General features: G+C 40.7%; 1 protein-coding gene across 6 annotated transcripts in view; it reads left to right on the top strand.

Annotated features, from left to right (window-relative positions):
- The window catches only part of DGKB (diacylglycerol kinase beta), a 274,841-nt gene that overhangs the window by 210,493 nt on the left and 40,077 nt on the right, over positions 1-24,271 (top strand). For all 6 annotated transcript variants that reach the window (XM_053409631.1, XM_053409632.1, XM_053409633.1 and 3 more), the window contains 2 exons: positions 8,637-8,727; positions 15,873-16,068. In XM_053409631.1, coding sequence (XP_053265606.1) covers positions 8,637-8,727; positions 15,873-16,068 — 287 coding nt within the window. The remainder of the gene's footprint in view (positions 1-8,636; positions 8,728-15,872; positions 16,069-24,271) is intronic.

Genomic DNA, 24,271 nt, shown 5'->3' with positions numbered 1-24,271 from the left:
CCACTCCTTTTATATGCGGACGACGCGGTAATTCTATCTTATACACGTGTTGGACTAAACAGAGCTCTGAAGATCTTTGCCACGTATTGTCAACTCAATCAATTAACCATCAACCATGCCAAGTCCAAGATCCTGATCTTCTCCAGAAGCCGGAGATTATACAAATGGAAGCTTGGTGGGGCAAAAATAGAGCAAGTCCTAAAATTTCAATACCTAGGTGTTATTTTCCAATACAATTTGGGGTGGAAAGCTCACATTCAACACCTACTTAATAAGGCCAAAACCTTGTCATATGCGCTCCTCCGATTCTTCTTTTCAGACGGAGCTTTGCATGTTCCCTCGGCCCTAAAGGTGTTCAAGGCAAAAGTGGTTGCCGTGCTTGCTTATGCTGCCCCGCTCTGGGCCGTGATGACAGATCTCGCTCCCCTTGAGACTCTGCAAAGCCAATTCCTACGTCGGCTCCTAATGCTCCCCCTGTGCGTAAGCAACGCAGCCATGCAACTAGAATTGAAGGTCACATCCTTAGAAACTTGCCTGTGGAAGCAAGTCTTCAATTTCTGGTTATCATTGTGGCATAGATTACCAAACCATTACCTTGCCCAATGCTTATGGCGAGATGAATTCTCTAGCCTTTGGACTAGTAGAATTCATGCCAAACTCCTGAGTTATGGAATCTCTCCCTCAGATTCCCTAAAACTAGACCAAATCACTGCTCAGAGACTGATCCGCCAAAGACTGGATGACATCGATTTACAGCGAAATTATATGCTGGGGGGAGGTGTTTGTTCGCCCCAGAACATTGGTATCACTTTAACTTACTGCGTTCCATCATACCTCTCCTCCCTTTCGACTGTTGCCCATAGACTGGCCTTCACCAAAGCGAGGTTTAACGTTTTTCCCTCTAATGTCCTGAGACATAGGTTCTCAAAGGGCCAAGCCCCCGCCGTGTGTGAATGTGATAAGGTGACGCCGGAGTCGCTCCAGCACATTATGTTCACTTGCCCCTTGTTTAATGTGCCACGGGCAAATTTGTTGGGATCAATCATACAGAAACTAGAGGGTACCCCACCAAAATTCCACCTTGCCCAAATCTTGCAGGACAAGGATACCCACACAACCCTGAAGGTGGCTAGGTTCCTAGTTGCTGTCCTTTCCCAAAAGCGACGCCAAGGAGCTCTACAAGCTAATTAAGGCGTAGCATGCCTTTCCATTTTATAGTATTTTATTGTTATAGTGGTGTTTTAGCAATCGTTTTTTTCTCCTTACGGCACAAACTGTTATTTATGTGTTGTTTTTACCTGTATGGGCCTATGGCCGTAATAAATGATATTCTATTCTATTCTATTCTACTATAAAAAGGAAAATGAAAGCGCCAAGTGTAAGTGCCATCAAATGCAGTTGGGACACAAAGTTTAAGGAACGTGGTCAATATAGTGCTCTGCGCATCCATGGGGCACAGGTGGGGCTGTCACATGACACCATTAATAAACATACATTGACCTGTCATGTGCAGATCTCTAGTTCTCTGCAACACATTTGCATAAGCACCACACTACTATGTTTGGATCCCAGCCATCTATTTGCCCAATTTTTATGATGGTTCTTAGTAAAGCTGTTTTTAACATAATGTTAAAATAATGTTTCTTCCTTTCTGCACACAGTTTGAATTTATGCTTGTTACATGGAGAATACCACCAAGACAGTCAGCAATTGACTGACCACAGAGAGTTTTAGCTACACGCTAAATACCGGGGTTTTTGGTGTAGCATTCAGAAAGAGGAGTTTAAACCAGTATGCAGAAAGATATTACCTCTGATGTGCCATTCCTAGAGTTAGTTATTGGAAATAAAAAATGTCAAAGATGAGCCTGTTATAAATCTTTCTGCCGACATATAAAATTCTTCTGGATATGCATTGCCACTGACCATTTCCTTATCTTTTCATTTGATTCATTAAAAAGCAAAATGGGGATTATATGATAGCCAAGACAGGACTGAAAAGAAAAAGAGAACATTAAAAAAGTCATACAATCTTATTAATATATATTATGTGCCACAATGAAATCATTTTACCTAAGTACAAAATTACCTAGGTAATAGATTTATGAGCAATGAGAAAAGGCTGTTTTTCAATGAAAAGTATTATTTTTTAAAAGCATTAAAATAAATTAATACTAATTTCTCCTTATTGTCTAAACATTCGTTGTGCCTAACTGTAGGGGTGTTGCCTGATTTTATTTGGATTTTTTAAACGTTACTGCAATCACTTTTATCAGGGATGGTTGAATTTGGTCCCAGGCAATGAACTTTTCCAGACAATTTCTGGCAATTTTTAAATCACACCATTTGGTTTCATGTAGGCCCATGATGAAGAAGTTGATGCACTATGTTTTAACATATAGTTGCACTGCCTTTCCTGTTTTGTACTGATCATCTGTGCAAAAAGTTGTCCTTCAGTATATTTCACTCAAGAGTAGACTGCATCATGGATCTGCAGTTTTAAACTTTCTGATCATACTTGGAATAAATTCAGTGATTTGAGGAACAAACATCGAAATAAATAAACAAATGAGTCATCTTGACACACAAAAACTACTGTTCTCCCCAGAATAGGTAAATAATACTGATAGAAAAGTCAACCCTGGATGAGTTTACAAAAGTTGGTTTAGGTGTGAAAGCCGGTGGCATACGAAGGGTTGTGTGGTGGGTGTGGGCTGCCCTGGGTGTCATCACTGAAGGCGGGGGTCACCGTGGGGCCTGGCCTGCAGCTTGCCCGAGCCACACGTCTCTCCTGGGGAGTGACGTGGTGGTTCAGGCACCTGCAGGCTCCGTGCTGCCTGAAATGGCAGCGTGGGGCTTGTGGACTCTGTGGAGGTTCGGCACAGCGTAGCATGCTCTGCCCTGGCTTGCCCCGCCCTTGGGTGCAGGGTATTTGTGCCGCCCGGGCACCTGAGCAGGTAGCTTCGCCGCTGGTGAAAGCATTATATTACATGATAACAGATGTCATGGGAATAAACAATACTTTGTCCTGTCCTTTAAAACACTAAAACTGGATATGTGTGAATTGGTGACTATGCCACTTTCGGTTTGGTGATAGGATGAATATAGGTAAAAGCATAGTGGATCCAGGTGAACTTGTTTTTCTGCTCTAGACTAGAAGTGGGGGGGGGGATTAAATGGCCTATAATGCTACTGAACCAAAGCTTTAAAAACTTAGTGGTGCCAGTTAAGTTTGAGCAGTGAGGCTTGAGATGTGAACTCACCTGGAAAATGGTGCCCCATTTTGAGGTTACCCCAAACTGAAGTCTGGGATGGACTTGAAATGGAGTTCTCCCAGTTCCCCAGCTGCGACTAGCCCCCTCTGCCTTACGTCCATGAAGCCGGGGGGGGGCAGGTGAGAGTGAGGGGAGCTCAAAGACAGGCTTCTGTCTTTGCAAATGATGCTCTTGTGCATACTCGGAAGCTCCTTTTTCAGCTTTGAGCAGAGAGGGGCAGGTGCCTGTCTGTGAGCTCTCCTTGCTTTTGGCAATCTCCCCCCACTTTATGAGTTGCTGTTGAAGTAGAGCTGGCAGATGATGTGTGAACACTCTCTGGGTTTTGCAAGTCTTCCTTTCAAATGCTCAAAAACGTCCTCCTTGGTTTTCAAGCAAAGGAGCAATTCAAAAAGCTCAGATTGTGTTCAGGGTTAGGGTTGCAGTCATACCTCGGGTTGAAGTAGCTTCGGGATGAATATTTTCAGGTTACACTCTGCAGCAACCTGGAAGTATCGGAGCATGTTACTTCCAGGTTTCGCCACTCGCACATACGCAGACGTTCAAAATGACATTATACACATGTGTGGAAGCGGCAAAACGCGACCCGCAGATGCACAGTCGCGTCTTACGTTCGCTTCAGGATGCAAATGGGGCTCCAGAATGGATCCCGTTCGCATCCAGAGGTACCACTGTATTGCTGTAGCTCATTGGCAGAGCACATGTTTTACATGTATGAAATCTTAGGGAGCTCCTGCCAGTAAGTAAGGGGTAATCGGTTCCCCATGCTGGCTGGGGCTGATGGGAGTTGTAGTCAAACGCCATGTTGGCTACCCATGTAGACAGTACTGAGCTAGATGGGCAGGTTCAAAAACCTATAACAAAAACTTTTTGGCTTGAACAAAAGTAAGTCAACATTAATCTGAACTATTAATTGGAAGCATACCAAAACAAATATAGTGCAAGGTTTTTCAGTAACTCAGTTGCAACTTTCTAGTGAATGTTTTAAATTAAAAAAACCCTATTCTCCCCACAAACATCCCTGACAATAACATTATTTGAAAAGCTCATGTCCTGAATATAATTTATCCTATTCCATCAAGGGTGCTCTGTACTGAGGGCAAAGGGAGCCTTTGTCTGTGGCTCATCCTACAAAAGGTTTCTGCATGCATGAGAAGAAACCCCTATGCAGCACATCTCACTTGTCTAAATGGGACAAAAGACTGATCTCGCCGATTTTGCATATGTCAAAAGGGCAGCAGGTTGTGTGTTTTTTTGTTATTTAATTTGTCATGTTTTCCAAGGCTATCAATAGTGGATGAATATGCTGCTAACCCACTTGCTACCTTGCTATCTTTGGGAGAAGAAAAGGCTAAGGAGTAAACCCTACACATATCTGGAGAGGAGTCCCCAAGATGCTTGGATGGTGCCATGTACGCCTCCATCCAGCAACTCCTGCAGCCAAGCTGGCGCCAAACATTTTGCTCTGCTTTCCTTTGGACCACATTGGCAAGGCCAAGAGTCTTGTTGCCTACGTAGCCTAGGACCTCCATAAACATTGCCAAACTTGAGCCCCAGGGAGGTCACTTCTGTGCTGCTAATGCAGCGGTTTGACTTCTCCCAAGGAGGCACACTCCATTATGCATGTTTTTGTTTTTGTTGCCAAGGAGAAGGAAGAGTTGCATGTTGCATTTTCTACTTTGGGTGACAAAATAAGTTGACAAGCTTTGGATTCTACACACCTTTCTTTGAAGGGCTGGGGAGTTGATCTGTTCCTTTGTCACAGGCAGTAAAATGTATTGGGCTGGCCTTGATTTTAGGCATCTTTTCACCAACCCTGCTCTTCTCTAATTTATTATTGGTACTGACAAAGCTGACACCATTGGGTATCTATTCAGTAGGGAAGATTCATGTACACAGCAGCTGCATCTTAGAAGAATCCCTAGCTCAAGGCCTAAGTGTGCAAAAGTGTGAAGAATTATAAATACACTTGACTGTTCTTTAAATACTGATAAAGTTGGGACACTAAAGAGAGCCTGTGTGTGCTCTCTTTAAGGTGGAAAGGGCTTAGTTTTTCAAAATTGCATTACACCTACCCATTTGATTCCTTTCTATTAATAAACAAAATTCATCGTTATGCACTTTTCAAAAAAAAAAAGTTTAGCTGTGCCCACTGTGATGCCGTGTTCACGTGCTCAACTAGTGTATAATAAAACATTTATTATTTCCATATTTAGACTCAGGGCAATTTTTTCTGATAATATGCCATCTAATTGCTTAATCAGAAAGGTTATATAAAATAGTTTTAACAGTAGGGGGCTTTTTAATTAACATCATAATGCAGAGCTGCACTGCAGCCTATTTTAGTATGGATAACCAAACTGGCTCCACTAAACCTACAAGAAACTTTGGTGGCTGTAGCTCTCCATTCTTATCCTGCATTGAGAGAGCCAAGTGCTCATGAAATGCACACACTTGTTGGGGTCACGACAAAACACTCCTCTTATCTGTAGTGGGGGGAATGGAGTATATAGATCTCAAATTAGGTAGCCGTGGGTTGTGGCAAAGTCATAGAGAACATCAATCTCTGGCACCTCTGGGTAGGGCTGGGAAAGAAGATGTTGCCAGTCAGTGTAGGCAATAGTAAAGTAATTAGATCAATGGATTTGGTATAAGATGGCTTCCTAATAACCAGGATGAAGTGTCACAAAGCACCTTGCAGACCGTTACTGCCTCATAGGGAATGTATTCCATGTCAACCATCAGTCCCTATAATTCAATATGGTCTACACTGACTGGCAGCAGCTGTCCAGGGTTTCAGGCAGGAGTCCTTCCCAACCCCACGTGGAGATGCCAAGGGCCAAACCAAAGACTCTTTGCACTGCCAGTCAGGGTAGACAGCACTGGGCTACCCAACAATGGTTCAATGTAGTATCAGGCATTCTTTGGGCTGTATCCAAAGTAGTGTTGAGTAATGCATCCCATCAGTGCAGGATTTCTCCTTGCACAGCAGGATTCCCCACCCCAGATTCTGTAGTGGTGGCATGGAGTTGCATTGCAGAAATGGAAATTCCTGTACTGATGGGGCATGCGAGGTCAGTATCCAACTAACTTTGGGACATATGGGTCTGATGTGTAGTGTATGAGCTTCTTATAAATCATAACTCATTGGTTAGGCAAGAATGACACAATAGCTTATGCGTGGAGGCAAGAACACAAAGGTTGAAAAGAGTTGCTTCTCCGTGACAAATAATGTAGTTTAGTGCAGACCGAAATTCTGTTCCTTGGCTTTATAAATAAAAGTTATATAAAAGAGGGAGTGAGATCTCAGCGTGAAATCCTCCGCATTACAGCTTTTGCCCCTGGGAAGAACAAAAATTCTTATTAGCCAGTATGAACTCTCATCTGAATTGTCTCTCTTGCATATATATATATATATATATATATATATATATATATATATATATATATATATATCTTTCTGAGTTTGCATAAGGTTGGCGTCACTATAGTACTGTATAACTGAGATATGGCCACATGCAGAAATAAATGTGTAGTCAGCTAATGGTTCATTTTTAAAGTTCTAGCCAGCTAAGTCAGAGCAGGCCCATGGAAGTCAGATACAACCGTATTTTGGATGTGGGGAATAAAAATCCTATGTTTAAAATGAATCACAATAACTATTGCTAAAACTTGATGTCACTTAACAATAGACTCTCATTCCTGCTTACCTTTGTTTTCTGAAGTTTATGGCTGAGTCCAGTGGCAGAAAAGATTGCAGTCCTATGGTGCTGAAGAAATACTATCTAAGCCTTTGATATAATGTAAAAGAGACCTTTCTATAAGGACAATATGGTACTCCAGATTAAGTTCTGATTTTCTGGGAACCCGGTTAGGCCATTCCTGAAGACTATTGAGCATCCCTTAATTGCATACAGTTCCTATTGATGCAGTTTTTTCTGTATCATTTGGAAATATCCTGAATTCAGGAGCATAGAGTTTAAATTAGGAGCAACAGGCTGGCAGGCCATTGCAAATCCTGTAACTCAAGAGGAACAAGATTTGGGCCAGTTACTCAAGGACCACAAGGTGGGGGAAGAGGGCTCATTTTGTACTATTGAGAGTAACTCTCCTAGAAATGTTGTGGCAGATTTCAATACGTACTTTCCCATGGCTGCAATGTACTGCACACGTTAAAATGATAACATAGGAAACGGTCCTAATTCAACATCGGAAGGCTAAAGGCTACCAAAGTACATCAAAAGCACTCTGTTTGTCATCATCAGCCTGCAAAACATGCCTCTGTCTTCACTCCCATGCACTTTATGAATGGGGATGTTTAGACCACATTCAATTCATACATTTACAGCACTATGATACCGCTTTAAACAGTCATGGATTCCCCCCAAGAACCCTGATAGATATAGTATGTTAAAGGTGCCGAGAATTGTTAAGAGAGCCCTATTTCCCTCACAGAGCTACAGTTCTTGCAATCAGGCCCTCTTCACAGTGAAGTATGATACTGCTTTAACTGAGTAGTGTAGATGGAACCATTGGAGCCATTTTTTGTACAGCAGATTTTCCCCCACCCACGAAGTGCATTTTAAAGTTAAGTAGAAAGGGGGGGGGATGCAACAAATTAGCCTAAATTATATGTCTTCAGCATAGTTTTATTTAGATCTGCTTGCAACACTTAATATGCCTATTAAAGTATGGCCCAGCAAAATTGTAATGTATGTTTCAGTCTGAAATATTATGTAAATATTAGTGTATTTTCTGTTAGGTTTTATGGGGCAATTGCATCAGCTAACTTTTTCTGCTCGCATCTTAAATATTAGTAACTTGTTAGTGTATTCCATTTTCCTGTCAATATGTCTGCCTTACAGCTGATTAATTTAAAGATCTGGAATACATTGAATGCTTGTGTTTTTATTTTTTTAATACCTGTCATAATGAACAATAAGCCACTGAATTAGCTTGGGGAAAGACTTCTTTTTTACTTTTCTTTTCCTACCTCACTTCATTATGATGGCATACCCTAGAACTGGATTTTGGACAGCATCAGAAATCACATTAGCAAGTATGACACATAAAATGGGACTCAGTAAGTTTTCAAGACATGTCTCTGGTTAAGTGGCAATTGCCAAAACTCCCTAAGAGTTAGCTAATCTATCTCTGTTACAGAACTTTCCTGTTATAGCTGTAGGGGATATTATATCTCTTGACAGCTGCATTTAAGTTTTTGAAAATTATGAGATCATCTATTTCAACCTGGATGTCAGATCTTAGCATCTCTTATGATGAAAGTCAGGATGCTAACTTTTTTCTTTTTAAAAAAGAAATGTTCAGATATTGATGTTTCTTTTCTTTTGTCTTCATGTTTCAGAATGAAGAATAAATTTTGGTATTTCGAATTTGGCACTTCTGAAACTTTTTCAGCAACCTGCAAGAAGCTGCATGAATCCCTAGAAATAGAAGTAAGAAACTAATTGCTATATGTTATTCTAGCAACTAGAGGGTTATACATGAAGCAAAATATTTATTTTAATCTATTCATTTATTTTAATTTATTTACATAATGTGTATCCCACAACTTCAGATTTATGTTCCCAGGGTAGGTAAGGGACTAGCTAGAAACAAAAGGTGCAATTTGAAATAAATAATAAACATATATATGAACCATTTCTTCAAAGACACATTAGAAAAGGTCTCTATACATATAAAAATGTGGGAGAGATGCTGAGTTCCAAAGAGATGCAGTTAGGCAACAAAATGCATTCTACTTTGAAGCCATCTCCCCCAGTGTAATCCTGATGGCATTCTTTTGCTATAGCCCTGAGCATTTATTTATTTATGAATATTTATAAACTGCTTAAATTCCAAAGCAGTGTACAGAATTTTTCTAAATTTACAGTGTGACAATCCAGAAAAACAACATAAAACAATTTCCCAAATCTGCACTGACCAGTGAAATAAAGTGACTGTTGAGTTTTGTTAGTAGGCAAGTATTATTACAATAGAAAAGGGAAAGAAGTTTGACCTTATTTCATTTCATTTTATACCTCGCCTTGCCAGTCACCTCTCATCCCACATAAGAAGAGCCCTTCTGGATTAGACCAGAGGTCCAAGGCCTATGGGAAATCTGCAAACGGGATCTCAGAACAAGCACCTCTTTTCCTTTCTGCAGTTTCTAGCAACTGTTATTCAGAAGCAAACAAACGCCAGCTATTGGAGATACAACGTAGCAGTTAACAAGCGCAAAAGTAGGGTATTAAACCACCCTGAAATACAGTATATTCTTAAAGCAGCTGAAAAAAGCAGGAAATCAAAACTTAGCCACTTAGCATCAGAAACCAACTGGAAAGTTTCCGATCTCTATAGCACAGGTTTGTTTGTTTTTAGGCAGGAAAAATAGAGGGGGAAAGTTGTGAAGGCAGGAATAGCTTTGGGAATGTAAATTTGAAAAACTTATTTCTATATATTCCATCTAAATTTTATAACCTTTAAAGATGAGTTCATGAAAACTGTACTCGCTTTCCTTAATTAAAGGTTAAAGAATGCATTTGGGGTGTGAGGGAACCATTCTTTTCATAAAGTAACTTTTGTCTGTGCACAGAACTTCAGTTTGCGATTAGGTGATGAAGAATTTGAAAAGAGAGGGGAACAGAACCAGCATTCATAAGCGGTTGCCAATATTTTGGGACCTCTTTATCCTGTCTTGGTTCTTACTGACTGTGGGTCTACAGCAGCAGTGTTTTCACCCATGCCATATGGGCAAACAGTGCAGGTGATTTAAGGGGTGTAGTCTTAAGCAGGTGCAATGCAGCTCAGACTCACAAAGAGGCACTCACTCAGCTCAGGAACTATAGTGAGCAGCCTGAGGCAGCTTTTACTGTGAAGAGAGGAACCTGCAGACCCTAACCAAGAAAGCTTTGAGACTCGGGGGACAGGGACACTACTTGAGTCTGCTCATTCAGACAAAGTGCCTGGAGGGGCTGACATGCTCAGAATCCTCTCAGTACAGCAAAGGGCTATGAAGGACTATGAGTAGGAAGACAGCTATTCTGGGACCCTGAGCAAGGAGGCTGCATCCATTAAATGGTTAAGCCACAAGGAAGAATATTCCTGAACCTTAAAGCAACAGAGGACCACAATCTAAGGAGGAATTTTAGTACCTATTATTCCATTCAGGGGCAGAGCCTTTTAAAAGTTGTGATTTAGAAGTGGTTGCCCATTTGAAATCCAGATCGGTGCTTAGCGATTTATGGTGGATGTCTAGCGGTGAAAGGAGAGGCCCAGCGACTTAACTAACACTATAGAGAGATTTGGAAAGTTATTCTTGGTGTGGAGAAAGATTCGGAACAAACAGAACATATTTCTTCACATGACAAACCATTAATTTATGGAATTGACCAATGCAAGATGTGACACCTGACTCTGAGTTGGGGATTAGGGATTTGTAGCCCTCCATATGTTGCTGCACCAAAATTACTGTCATCCATGACCGTTGACTATGCTGGCTGGAGATGATGGGAGAGTGACAACATCTGGAGGGCCACAGACTCCCTACCACTGCTTTTAAGAGAGATGTGGTAAACCGAAGGAGATTAGGATTATCAATGGCTGTTGCCCATGATAGCTAGATGGAATGTCAGTGTTCAGATGTAGTTTATTGCTGAGCACCAATTGCTGAGGAGGGCTATCAACAATAAATATGACACAGAGACTTTCTGGAATCCCTGACAATTGTGCGAAACAGGATTCTGGGCTGGTTTCAGTCTGATCCAGCAGGGCTTTCCTTAGGATAGTGTGCAGCCACATGTTATAAAGTCATTTTCTTCATTCTTTATCATTATCTATTTGTGCCACTTTTCTACATGGTGCTGTGTACTAAATACCATCATTTTACCTGACAAACACAATACCAAATAAAATATATTTGCCTTTCTTAATTCAACTTTGATATGTTAGCACAATGGAAATGGACATGTACTGAAAATTCCTCTGTCTGAACAAAAGAATTTCTCCTTTAGTAATTCTGAAAGTAACTCATCACAGCAGGACTCTGAGGCCTAGTGAAATAATTGTCTTAGTATACTGCCTGCTGTGTTCAATATTGAGTGAATATGTTCCCTGCACCATCTTATATCACAATTCTCCCTTTATTTAAATAATTTTAGTCAGTTTGGGGGGCACAAGACCTTTATAAATTAACAGCAGGGAAATACCAAAGGTGTCAGATTGCATATTTATCATATTTTTCGTGTAATACTTAAATATGTATTAAGAAGTGACTGACATAAATTAGGCAGATTTCAGAAGCCACAGGCTGTGGCTTGTAGAGGACCCCCTTCTGCTTGACATTTCATCCTTGTCAAAGATCAAATTATTTTAATTTAGGCTGCAAATTATAAGGAATGAAGACTTCTTTGTGGGAATTCCCTGTGGTAATCTGACTTTTGTTGTTACTGCTGCTTGTCAGTGTGCAAAAGATATAATATGCATGCAAATAAGGTTAAAAAATATGTACTATCTAATTATCCAGCCAGTACATTCCACTTGAAGACAGTGGGAGGCCTGACACACAGTATGTGTTTGATTCATTGAGGCCTGCAGGGTATTTACACAAGATTACTTTTAATTATGAAATTAATATCTGTTTATCGAGAATGTGTAGCAGTAAGTGAGTATACACATGAGCAGAATTTTTAGTAAAAAAAGAATTCATCTTTATGTTTAACATGTATGTGAGGTGTAAAAGCAAACCCCAAAAGTTTGATTCCAGTACAAAACTTAGACACTTTCTCACCCCTCACTGAAAAGGATGTCAATAAAAATTGTTTTTCATCCCAGCTGCCAAGTGATTCCAAGATGTGTTACTGGAGGTTTTAGGCTGCCTTTCATTAATATTATATGCAGATTTAAACTTTTGATCTAAAAAGGCAAATTTTGGAATGGAAACCTAATGGCTCTGAGTCCTCTTTCTTCCTCCCACTTTCAAACATTGTGTATGGCAACACATAGAACATATATACATGGCTACGTTTCAGAGAGCCTGAAATCTAGAATGGGCAGATAAGAATGGAAATAAATATATACCAAGTAGAAGGGACAGGTTAGGAAAAAGCAAGATAGGATAAGGTGAGATTTCAATGATCCAGGGTTTGTTTATTTTTTTAAAGTGAACCTTGGGAAGGGAACTGAAGGCAACAGTGACTAGCTGCCAATGAGCTTGCACCATTTGGAACATTATTTGCACCAGCACAACCTATTGGAAACACTGCTCTGAGCTCATTGGACATTGTGCATTAAGCACAACATTTTCATAGGGGTAAAAACAAATTCCAGTCAATGTACCTGGATTCCATGAACCTTCCCATTGGACAGGTCATGTTGGCCTGGAGGTAGACATGTCTGGTCGGTGAGGTCCCATTGCCTCCATTTTGTATGATCCATATAAGAGTTCATTCGTGTGGAATAGAGTAGGACTAGGCTAGCCAAGGAATAACAGAGAACCCTTTGCTGTATTTTCCAGTAGGAATTATTCCTTTTGTTCCTAAAAATTCTTGGCCACATTTTCTACAATAATATCTCAAGTGACATATGAAAGCAGTTAATCATAAAAGGCCGTAAAACTAATAAAGCACCATTAAATAACACATCGTTAATAATATTAATCACAAACCACGGTCTTGGAATCTACCTGAAGTTAGATTCACCTGCTCTAAAACTGAACAGTTAAACCAAGATGAATTAAAAGGACAACAGCAAAGTACAAAACCAAGTTACTATCTCAGCAAAAGAAAGCTAAAAATAAAAGAAAACAAAAGCCCAAGAGACTGGATAAGCCTTTTATTTAGATGATTCTAAAATTAGATTCAAATAATCATGATGTTAGTACACATAAGCAATCTTTTAGTATCTCACCCTTTTTGGCAGTGAAATGAATGATAGAGCGACACCCTAATTTAGCGACAAATAATGGTTGGGGTTCAAATGGTGAATTAAAAGACTTTGGAAATATTAATACATGGACCTGGAAGGATAGATTTTCTTTCTACATCACTGTTTGATGTCCAGGTTGCATGTGGGGACGGAATTAATGTATTATAACAACTCAATACCCTACTGTAGTTAAATGTCAACTTGGTAACCATATGGCACAATTTAAGTCTGTATTACCCTTGCCCCAAAAGGTGGCTTTCAACACACTTCATCACAATTCAACAGCATTTTCATGTCAATTTTCTGAATAAATACATTTTTATATGCAATTTTAACTAATCTGCAGGTTTTGCCAGAAATGTCCCATAATAATAAAATATAACTTTTGTATATACTTTTTACTAATATATGCAGTTTCCCCCTAACATATATAACACTTTTGTACACATTGTTTAGTCAGAGAACTGTATCACAAAATTTGAAGATGTGCCAATTTTGAAAGAGAGCTGTTTTTGTTGTTGTTTGCATATTGATTCAAGAAGTGTGTGTGATGAAGTCTCTTACGGAAATGCAAACGAAACCAGTTTTCTCCCCTAGCCCAACTGTCAGCCCATTATTTTTTCTCCACCCTTTCCCACTTTCCTCCTCCTTGCTTGTCGCTCAAAGATGGTTCCTAATGGTGGCAAGACCCTTTGTTCACACCACGAACAGGTGCACCTCCACACTTAAACTTCCATCATTAGATGTGCTGTGGTGACATTTGAAGGCCTATGACACAATTAGGTACCATTACTATTTCCCATCTATGTGCAACTTCTCATTTGCCATCCATTTCTTTCTTCTAGTCCTCTTTCAACAGAGAGGCACCCTGCACTACCCTGCATAGGTCATTAAACAGGTAAAGGTACTCCTGACCGTTAAGTCCAGTTGCAGACGACTCTGGGGTTGTGGCACTCATCACGCTCTATAGGCGGAGGGAGCTGGTGTTTGTCTGCAGACAACTTCCAGGTCATGTGGCCAGCATGACTAAGCCGCTTCTGGTGAACCAGAGCAGCACACAGAAACGCCTTTTACCTTCCTGCCAGAGCGGTACCTATTTATCTACTTGCACTTTGATGTGCTTTCGAACTACTAGGTGGGCAGGAGCTGGGACCAAACAACGGGAGCTCACCCCATCGTGGGGATTCGAACCTCCGACCTTCTGATCAGCAAGCCCTAGGCTCTGTGGTTTAGACCACAGCACCACCCACAACCCTTCCATAGGTCATTACTTAATAATAAACCATAATAATAAAAAGAATTGGGAGACAAATTGGGAGTTATATGCCTGTCACAAAGACATCCATGGAGTGTTGTCATGATTCTTACCCTAGATTACTAGGTGAATATAGCTTTCAACACTTATTATGAATTAAGGTCAGAATTAGAGCCATATTATATAAAAATTAAGGTCAGAATTAGAGCCATATTATGTAAAAATTAAGGTCAGAATTAGAGCCATATTATGTAAAAAAAAGCAACATCACAATACTTTACTAATGAGGTGTGAGATGTCACAATAGATCAAAGTGGAATCCAAAAAGCATTTGAAATCTGAAAGGAATCGTAGCTTGACTCAAGAGGCTAGCTGTTGCAGTTCTGCTTCTACTTGGGCCACTTTCACAAAGGAGATTTCAATTTTTCACTCGCTGAAAGAACCAGATTGAGCAGGTAAAAGGTAAAGGTACCCCTGCCCGTTCAGGCCAGTCTTGCCAGACTCTAGGGCTGTGCGCTCATCTCACTCTATAGGCCGGGAGCCAGCGCTGTCCGCAGACACTTCCAGGTCACGTGGCCAGCGTGACAAGCTGCATCTGGCGAGCCAGCGCAGCACACGGAAACGCCGTTTACCTTCCTGCTAGATTGAGCAGGTAGCTGTTCCTAAAACAAAATATGAGCAAAATATTACCATATGCTGAGGCATTATGTAAATGGCTGTGACTGTAGTTTGGACTGATTTTAACCATACCATTGTAAACTTCCTATAATCATACCAGTGCAAGCCTCCCACAAGAGATATGCCTGGTTAAAATGGTCTAAGAAAACCATACAGAAAAGTAATATATTAAAACACCTGAAACTTGGTTGAATGAATAGAAGCAAGTTTGAAGACTGATGATGTAGCAAACCATTTAAGTGAGAACCTCCCCTTCTGGATTTGGCTAGTTCTATATTGTTGTTTTTCTCCAAAAGCTCATTAAATAATACAGAAGGTAGAACTCCTGACCTTTTCTTTTTAGTGCCACGGGTAAATGAAACCTTTGACAGAGAGAGCTAAAGGGCCCATTGTTGCTGATTGTGATGATAGCTTGAACAAATACCAGTATTTGCCCACTAAGCTCTGTGATGTCATCACAAGTGCCTTCAAAACTGGTGACTATCGGGGACTAGATTTGAGGGCATTAGTTCTTTTGCTATCACATTTTTTTCATTTTCCATTTCACAGGTGCCCTACAGTTCAGGGCTGGGGTGTGGAGAAAATGTTAGTGGTGGGGTCCAGACACTGGCCTATATGCTTACTTGTATTGTGTCAGAAACTAAAACATAGAAAATGAATGTGTGTGGAAGTGAGCTCATGTAGCAGGTTAATTCTGATCACTGATTTCTCCCTTGATTTCTCTCTTCTTCTTTTCCTGGCAAGTGTGATGGATTTCAGATAGACTTAAACAATATTTCCCTGGAAGGGATTGCCATTTTGAACATCCCAAGCATGCATGGAGGATCAAATCTTTGGGGTGAGACCAGGAAAAGGCGAAGCCATCGTCTATTTGAAAAGAACAGGTCAGATAAAAGAACCACTGTTACAGATGCTAAGGAACTGAAGTTTGCATGCCAAGGTGAGAGTCCAAGTAGAAATAAATAAAACTTCAAGATTTTATGTATACTTTTACAAATAGTTGATGACTGTTCAGTGTATGAGAGATTATCTGGCAGCAAATCCTAAAGGTGAGGATTTATAGAATAATTCTAACTAGGTCAGGTGAAAAGTTTAGATCTTTCAGCTATCTAAACAGCCTGCTTCCTGTCTGGGCTCAGATTTGGTGATTTCTTGACAGCTTCAGAAAAGGATTTCTGTTTTCAGATTAATGTCTTTTCCTAGCCTATATATATATAAAGTTATTTTAATATGTTTGTGTATCCCTGGTTTTGCATTAGTCCTGTGCTAATGTCTGTTATGCTGGGTTGAAAACTGAGAGACAAATATAAGCTTACTTGTTCCATTATTTCTTTATACTGAATGAATATTCTGTCAGATGTTTTTATTTCCAGAGTGAAGCAATAATTGTTAGCCCTGACAAAGCCACAAATTTGAGAGCACATCCAGGAGTTTTCTCAAGTTCTATTTTTTCCTAATATTTTAGTTTTCTTAATAGGACTTGGTAATTCATCTGTAAATTAGGCTTCCATTATGTCTACAGGTACCCACATGTCAAAGGGAGTGTAGCCTTATTTGCAGCACTTCATGTAATCCAAAACCAACCAAATAGATGTATTACAATTTGGCTAGGGTTAGAATGCCATGCAGGTAGGGGTGGGGGATAAATTTGTTTGCTTTGCACTATATTGAGAATCTTCCTAAATTTACACTTCCTCAACCAATATGCAAGCCGAAACAAGGAGGGGCCATGAGGAGAATGGAGCCATAGAAATCTTCACCCAGGGCCTAAATGCAGGAGAGTGTATGAGCTGCTGTTAGGCAGAATACTAGGAGCAGAGATTTGTGGTGGAGAGATACAATGGCCAGGGTTGAGGGGTTTAACTCTATTCTCACCACCACTTTCCCTCTGCAAGCCCTTTGACTGCAGTTCCTCTCAGACAAGGTTTCCCAGTGAGAGAAAGAACCTGGGGGAATGGCTGCTGAGGAAAAGTGTTAGGCACATATCACCCCTGCCCCCCACTTCCTTTCCCCTGAGAATGCCCTCTCTTCCCTCCCCTTGTTTGACACTATATACTTAGTTCCAGCCTGAGGGGCTTTCTATACCATTAAGAGAAAAGTGTGCCAGGCACAACTTTATATATATATATATATTATTTCTGCAGCACTATGATGGGGAGAATGGAGAGTTATGCTGGGTAAAATGGCCTTTTGTGCAGCTTAAAAAACACAGACGTACATCAGAGTGTATTTGCAAATCTTAAGGTGGAAACAAGTAGGACAGACTGAATTTCACAGAAGGCTTAGCCCAAGCTCTCTCAAACGTGAGAGTTTTGGAGCCCTATCTATCCCAGAGCCTCAGACTGTATAACAGTTGCAACAAATGGAGGAAGTCACACAATCTTTTCCCCTCTCCCAATACAACCAAAGCAATTGTGGTGAGCAGCAGATTCCAAAAGCAACACGATTTTCCTATCTTTGGCTTGAACCTCTGTTCTTTTCCCACCCATTCTCCTTTTTAAAATGCGAGCTCTAGTCCAAAGCGGAGAGTTTCATTTTCACATAACATGTGAGAATGCCTAAAGCTAGCACGACACCTCTCACTCCCAGGCACATACCTCTGCACATTAAATTCTTTCAAGAATTAATTTTAATATGCTCATGTGCATGCTACTCTAAAGTGATGGAGTCAGATGTCTGGTAGAACCTACACCAGCCTGGTGTAATCCCCATCAGCTAGAGAGCATCAGGATGGGGAATGATGGTCCAGGATCTGTGTGGCCTTTGCGGTTTGTAAGCATTATTCAGTTTCCTAAAGAAGCTGCATGTTTCCAAACAATTGTTCAGAGACTTCACAGCAGTTGCCAGCTAGATTGGCTCTAACCACTGTCATACCCTTTACTATAACTACTGACATTCCACTTTTGTCTTCAAACCAGATGTCATCCATTATGGAGAACATTCTCTCTGCAGGTGCATTAAAGTCTCTGCATGCCAAAACAAATTCAGCAAGCGGCAGAAGATTTTTTCTGATGTGCTTTTAAAGAAGTGATTTAGAAATTTCACCCATCTAACAGCCAGTTCTCACCAGCAATTTAAAAAAACAAACTCTGTGTGTGTGTGTGTGTGTGTGTCCACGCACGCACACATGCATGCAAGAGAGGGAAAGCATTATAATTCACATGAATGTGAACCATGTTCATAGCTTTGGGCAGGATTCTGAATGCTAATAAGGATGCGGATCTTCATGCAACTTTTATTTCGAATATTTGGTGATGTTCAAATATTGCCAGTGTAGTACATTTGATATTGAGAAACGTGGTTGTGAAGGGAACTGCAAGCTTCTATATATCCTAGCACAATGGACATCATTATAGGAGGTGTGGAGTGAAACCACTCCTTAAGAAACCCTCACTGGATTCAGAAAACTAAGGAATTGCTGTCCTTCTTAGCCAAGGTTCTTGAGCAAATGGTTTTACCCCCATCCAGGCTCTCTTGGATGAAGTCTATTTTCTAGATCCCATTTCAATCAAGATTTAGGCCCAGTTTGGGCATAGAAGCTACTTTGTTTGCCCTGTATGAGTCCAACTCTCTGACTCTCCCTCCGACTCCAACTCAGTCAGCTCTGCCAACTGGCCAGCTGCTTCTTCAGCTCCTCTAGTCCAGCTAACACCTCTCTTACAGAGGTGTCCAAGAACAGTGGTGTGGGAATCTCTTGCCCATCACTACTTGAACTCCCCGCTGCCGCTGCCACTAATCTTGGGCTCCTGGTCCTCTGGCAGAGCCTGTCCAGGCTGGCACCACAGTCCCAAGTCAGCTGTAGGGGGAAAATATTTATTATTTAACTTTCCATTCAAGAGCGCATTACTCCATATTGCTGAAATTATTTTAAAAAATAAACTTTTGGCTTTTGTGATCAGCCATATGCTCAAGAGTGACAGTTCAAGAGGGTTTGAAGAAAGAATGTAAGATGTTCAAAGGTGTATTTATGTATTAACAGCTAGAATAATCAACTCTCAAATTAATACTATTTATTATCTATAATATGCTCTTCAGTATCGGTGCACTTTTATGTATTGAGAGAAGTGTTAATTAGCAAATTTTTAATATACAAAAGTTCTCATTGTTAGGGGGAAAGACCATCCTCAGTACCTTTTATTTAGAGCAACACATCAGAACCAAAATGACCTCAAAAATAAGCATGTGCCCTCAACCCTCAGATTTGCTGCTTAAATTTGACCCCTATCAATAAACTTACCAGATTTACCTACTGATTTAGCCAATAAAAGCTTGAAAACCTAGTTAAAACAAGTAAGTTCAATAACAGCAAAAATACTGTTAATTCATTTGTGAATTACCTCTTTACACCACAGATTTTGAGGTTTACAGCTCAACATTTTCCACTGTGACCCTAATGTAACTCAACAGCAGAATGCAGGTAGCATTTACCAGTTTGTTGTAGTCTTCATGACTACAATACATGATAGATGTTGATATAGATAGATATAGATATAGATATAGATATAGATAGATATATAGATATGAAGGACAAGAGCATAAACTTGTTTGACTCCTTATCAGTCTAACAAAAGCAAGTTCCAGCATTTTATATCATTCACCTTTCTTTTTTTTGACAGCTGTATAACAATGTCATTCTCCATGCTGTTCATGCTAGTTAAATGGGTTCTTTCTTTTTCAATTATCTAGCAACATTTTTGTCAATTATCTAGCAGCTCACATTATCAAAACTTGCCATAAACTGGATAGTTCAGTCACATTCCTATAATGATGGAACATATGTTTAAAAGGCACCCGTGTCCCGACAGAAATCAAACATGTGGCCTAAGCGAAAAGAGATCTGATGTATGTGCTATTAAAGGAATCTAGTTTCTGGATTCAGCGCTTCTGAATTCAGTGGCCACAATGTCACCCTTCCTTTCAAGTTGTTGCAAATAGTTCCTTCTTTTTTAAAGGAAACCTTTCCTATTATCTTTTGTTTTAGCAGAATCAATTCATTTTCCAGAGGAGAGATCTGCCTTTCCCATGCACCAGTTTGCTAAGTGAAAGGTTTTTACCTGCTCAGCTATGAACCCAGGCCAGAGCTGAGAGCGCTACTCTAAAGAAGCATTTGAGAAATGTGGGGTTTTGAAAAGACATGCTATTCTGAGGCTCAGATTAGAAGAATTAAAAACAGATTTCACACAGCCCTTTATATCCCTTTATGTGGGAACAAGAGTGCCATCCGTACCCCTAACAAACAAAAGCATAAAACCAAAGCAATTAAAACCAGTGTTGGAGAAACTTTGGTTAGAAATATAAACATTTGCGCAAAGGTACTTTCAGGTTTTCAACAAGTTTGGGTAGGTTTGTTACAGAAAAACTTTAAATACATTCCTACATCAGCAGGTAGTAGTTTCTCAGTGCCAGTATAGTAGAAAACATAACTCATGTACTTTATTACTTATTACCTATTAATTTATATCCCCAAACCAATATACAAGACCCTTCATTGATATGGCATGGAAATTGAAAATCATAACCTTGTTGGATTCGAAAGGTTAGAATACAGAAAAGCACCTGACAAATACAGTATTCAGATGTAATTGTGGGGAATGTGTGTCTTTGTTTCCTAAACAGCAACTCCCAGGCACACATTGTTGCAAGTGCTTTTGAAACTCCAAGGAGTTTTTAAGTTAGACTCGCTGGTTAATAATATTGGTTTATTAACCATTGTATGCCACTGTGGTTGAGATGTCATTGATTTTATCCAGATACCACTACCAGCATTTAAAAACTCTTTACCATAGAAGCCAACTCCTAGGGGCCAAAGGAGCTTTGGCTCCCCATAAAATATTTGAGGGACTGCAAGAAGATCAAACCCATCCATTCTTAAGGAAATCAGCCCTGAGTGCTCACTGGAAGGACAGATCCTGAAGCTGAGGCTCCAATACTTTGGCCACCTCATGAGAAGAGAAGACTCCCTGGAAAAGACCCTGATGTTGGGAAAGATGGAGGGCACAAGAAGAAGGGGATGACAGAGGACGAGATGGTTGGACAGTGTTCTCAAAGCTACCAACATGAGTTTGAACAAACTGTGGGAGGCAGTGGAAGACAGGAGTCCCTGGAGTGCTCTGGTCCATGGGGTCACGAAGAGTCGGACACGACTAAATGACTAAACAACAAAGCCCGCCCCCCCCAAGTAGAAGGGCATTGCCATTGAAATGGTGTGCGTGCCCTGTGTCATGCAATCAATGGGGCACGGCTTACCTGCCCCCCACTATTTTATTCAAGTCTGCACCCCTGCTTTAATATCAATGAAGCAGGTAGATATTCTCTGGGTCCAGAATTGAAATGATAAATAGGGTCCTTGCCTGCAGTGGCTCAGTTAATTGTTCCATCAGTCTTCTGATTCCTCAGATATCCACAGCAGCTCAAAGCGACTTGCCTAGGCTGCCAATCACCATTCACTAAACAGCAACAGAGAGATGTAAATTTCCAGATGTCATTGATCTACAACTCCCAGAGGGATGTGAGGGGCAGATGGGGCTCGTCCACCTAGGAAGGTAGCCCGTCTAGGAGAAGGAAAACTCTGGTCCTAAACCCCCACTGTCTTGTGGGATATCTTCACGAGAAGAAAAGGCTAAGGGGTAAACCCTACACAAAACTGGAATGCAGTCCCTCAGGTGGTTGGATGGTGCCTTGTACGCCTCCTTCTGGCAACTCCTGCAGCCAAGCTGGTGCCAAACGTATTGCTCTGATTTCCTTTGGACCACATCAGCGAGGCCGAAGTCGGGGGGGGGAGATTTTGTCATCTCAGCAGCCCAGAAACTCCATACACACTGCCCAGGCTTGCACACCGTGGAAGGTCACTTTGGTGCTGCTAATGCAATGATTTGACTTCACCCTCAGAGGTGCACTCCATTGTCTCTTGAGACAGATGGATGCCAACAATTCCCAGAATCCCTCCCCATTGGCTTTGCTCCCTGGGCCTGGTGGGTGATTCCCACTGGTTCCTCCCGTCCCTATTGCAAATGAAGCAGCTCTCTTTAGCACAGCGCCCAGAGTTCAATTAGGGCAACCAGAGTTGGTGGGATTCATGGCAGATGGCGAGATATCCCCTTGCTGGAATTCTGTTCGGCAAACATATGCCTCGACAATGCCGCAAAGATTCTAAAAACATGCTTCAAGGGCTTGTGATAAACAAGGACCAAAAAAAATTAAAATAAGTGCTTTAGCAAGACACATGAATGACAGCCAGTGTGTTTGTGACCCAGTTACTTGGAAATAGCTGGTACAGAAACAGTTGGCACTCAACTTTAAATAAAACTATAGAACTCTCTCAGCCTCTCCACTCTCGCTGTGTAAATGTGAAAGTACTGTAAATCCTGTTGACAGTTATTGCCATATCTATTGGCACACAGTCAACACCAGCTATTTGAAAAGTGTTGTGCCGCAGAGCTAGTGCCCATTACCTGTCTCCCTATATTTTCTTACAATTTATTTTCACCCCAGCAGGCAGCACCTCACAATGCCATTAATTTGTAAGGCGGCTTGTTCTTTCCAGTGCAGCCTGTTTACAATATGCTCATGTAAACAACCCAGGAGTTTACTGGCAATGCTTTACGGTGTCAGAAGGGACACCACAATTTAAAAAGCAGTAGAGGGGAAAAAGAGCGGGTCAGGCAGGTCACCCACATCCCAAGCTCGCCTCCTAAGCCCTGGGTCAGTCTTCCTCCTCTAAAAAAGATGTCAGTGCCTAAATAATCCATTGGATTGAGCTAGATGGTGGATATAATTTAAAATACAGAAACTGCATTTCCAGCTGCACACTAGATTTGAGTACACAGATTGGACGGCAAGGGAAGGGTGTCTGGAGCAGATGATAACACGTAAGCACGTGTGGCGATGATAATGGGAAGAAAGGGGAAGTGGAGGAAAACAGATCATTCAGCAACCAGCAGAGGTGAGGAACCTGTGTCCCTCTAAATGAGGGATAGCCAACCGTCTTAGAAACATCGTTCCAGTTTTGGGGGGAAGCAGGTGAATTTTATGGGGCAGTGGTTGGTTTTGTCTCTCAAGATGAGGTGACATCATAATGTATTGTCATAGCCAAGGGCACTCTGTCACAAGAGGACAGGAGGTCACAGCTTGAATGAGCAGCAAGGCTTTTGTATGTTGTTGTTTTTTAAAAAGGTACCTCTCAGCCTCCTTTTATTTAAATGCAAGATGAACATTCTTAAGGTTCATTTGTCCACTGAAAATTTACAAATATTTCCCCCCTTTTGTGGGGGACAAATGGTCCTGCAGAAGGGGCCGATAGTCATAAACCCAAAACATCTCCAACTGAAGGAGAATTGTTTCAGCTACAGGATGTTATTTAAATCTTGTTTTTAACACGCACCATAACCGTCTATAAGTGAAATGCGTTACACTGAATAGAACTCCTTTGCAAAATAGCTTAAGGAATTAGACATTTCTATATTCATGGGATAAAGAATAAGCTTTTCTGCTGAAGCAGGTTATTTTCCACAACATTCAATGAAGAATACGCAGGAATATCTCATTTGTATTTTGGAAAATTATTAATCTGAAGATCCAGGTGTCCAGGGCAGGGTTAAATGGATAATATAGTGTCAGGCGTCTCTAGGGAACATGTGTCTGCAGTTAAACAAATTGAATAGCGATGACAGATTTTCCTGCCTCCTCATATAAAGGTCAGCGGGAGAAACCATCTATTTGGCATTACAAGATATAAGTGTGACTCTTAACCAAACCCAAATTCAAACACCTTATCATACTAAAGTCAATTATTTTAATGTAATCTTTTTTTATTACAATTATTCACCATCTTGAAAGATCCCTAATACAGAAGAGCCTCAGAATTATCCGGCTCTTGAATGAATCCAATTTTTCCACCTCAGACTGAATTTTTATCAGTTACTGAAATGTTTTCATAGCACATAGTGCTGTTTTAAATCACTATGCTAAATTACAATAACAATATGGATTATTTTCCCTGCAAAGGAAGCACCTGTAATCGTATGTTGTTAATTACTCCTCCTCCAACCCCCAGTATTGGGGGGGGGGATAATCCGCTTACAATTACAAATAATTTATACCTGGAAAATTTCAGAGAGGTGGCTAACAAACAAATCAAAGAACAA

This window comes from Podarcis raffonei, chromosome 12 (assembly GCF_027172205.1).
Source record: "Podarcis raffonei isolate rPodRaf1 chromosome 12, rPodRaf1.pri, whole genome shotgun sequence".
NCBI lineage: Eukaryota > Metazoa > Chordata > Lepidosauria > Squamata > Lacertidae > Podarcis > Podarcis raffonei.
Note: the sequence above shows the minus strand (reverse complement) of the source record. Positions and strands in the feature narration are given on the sequence as shown.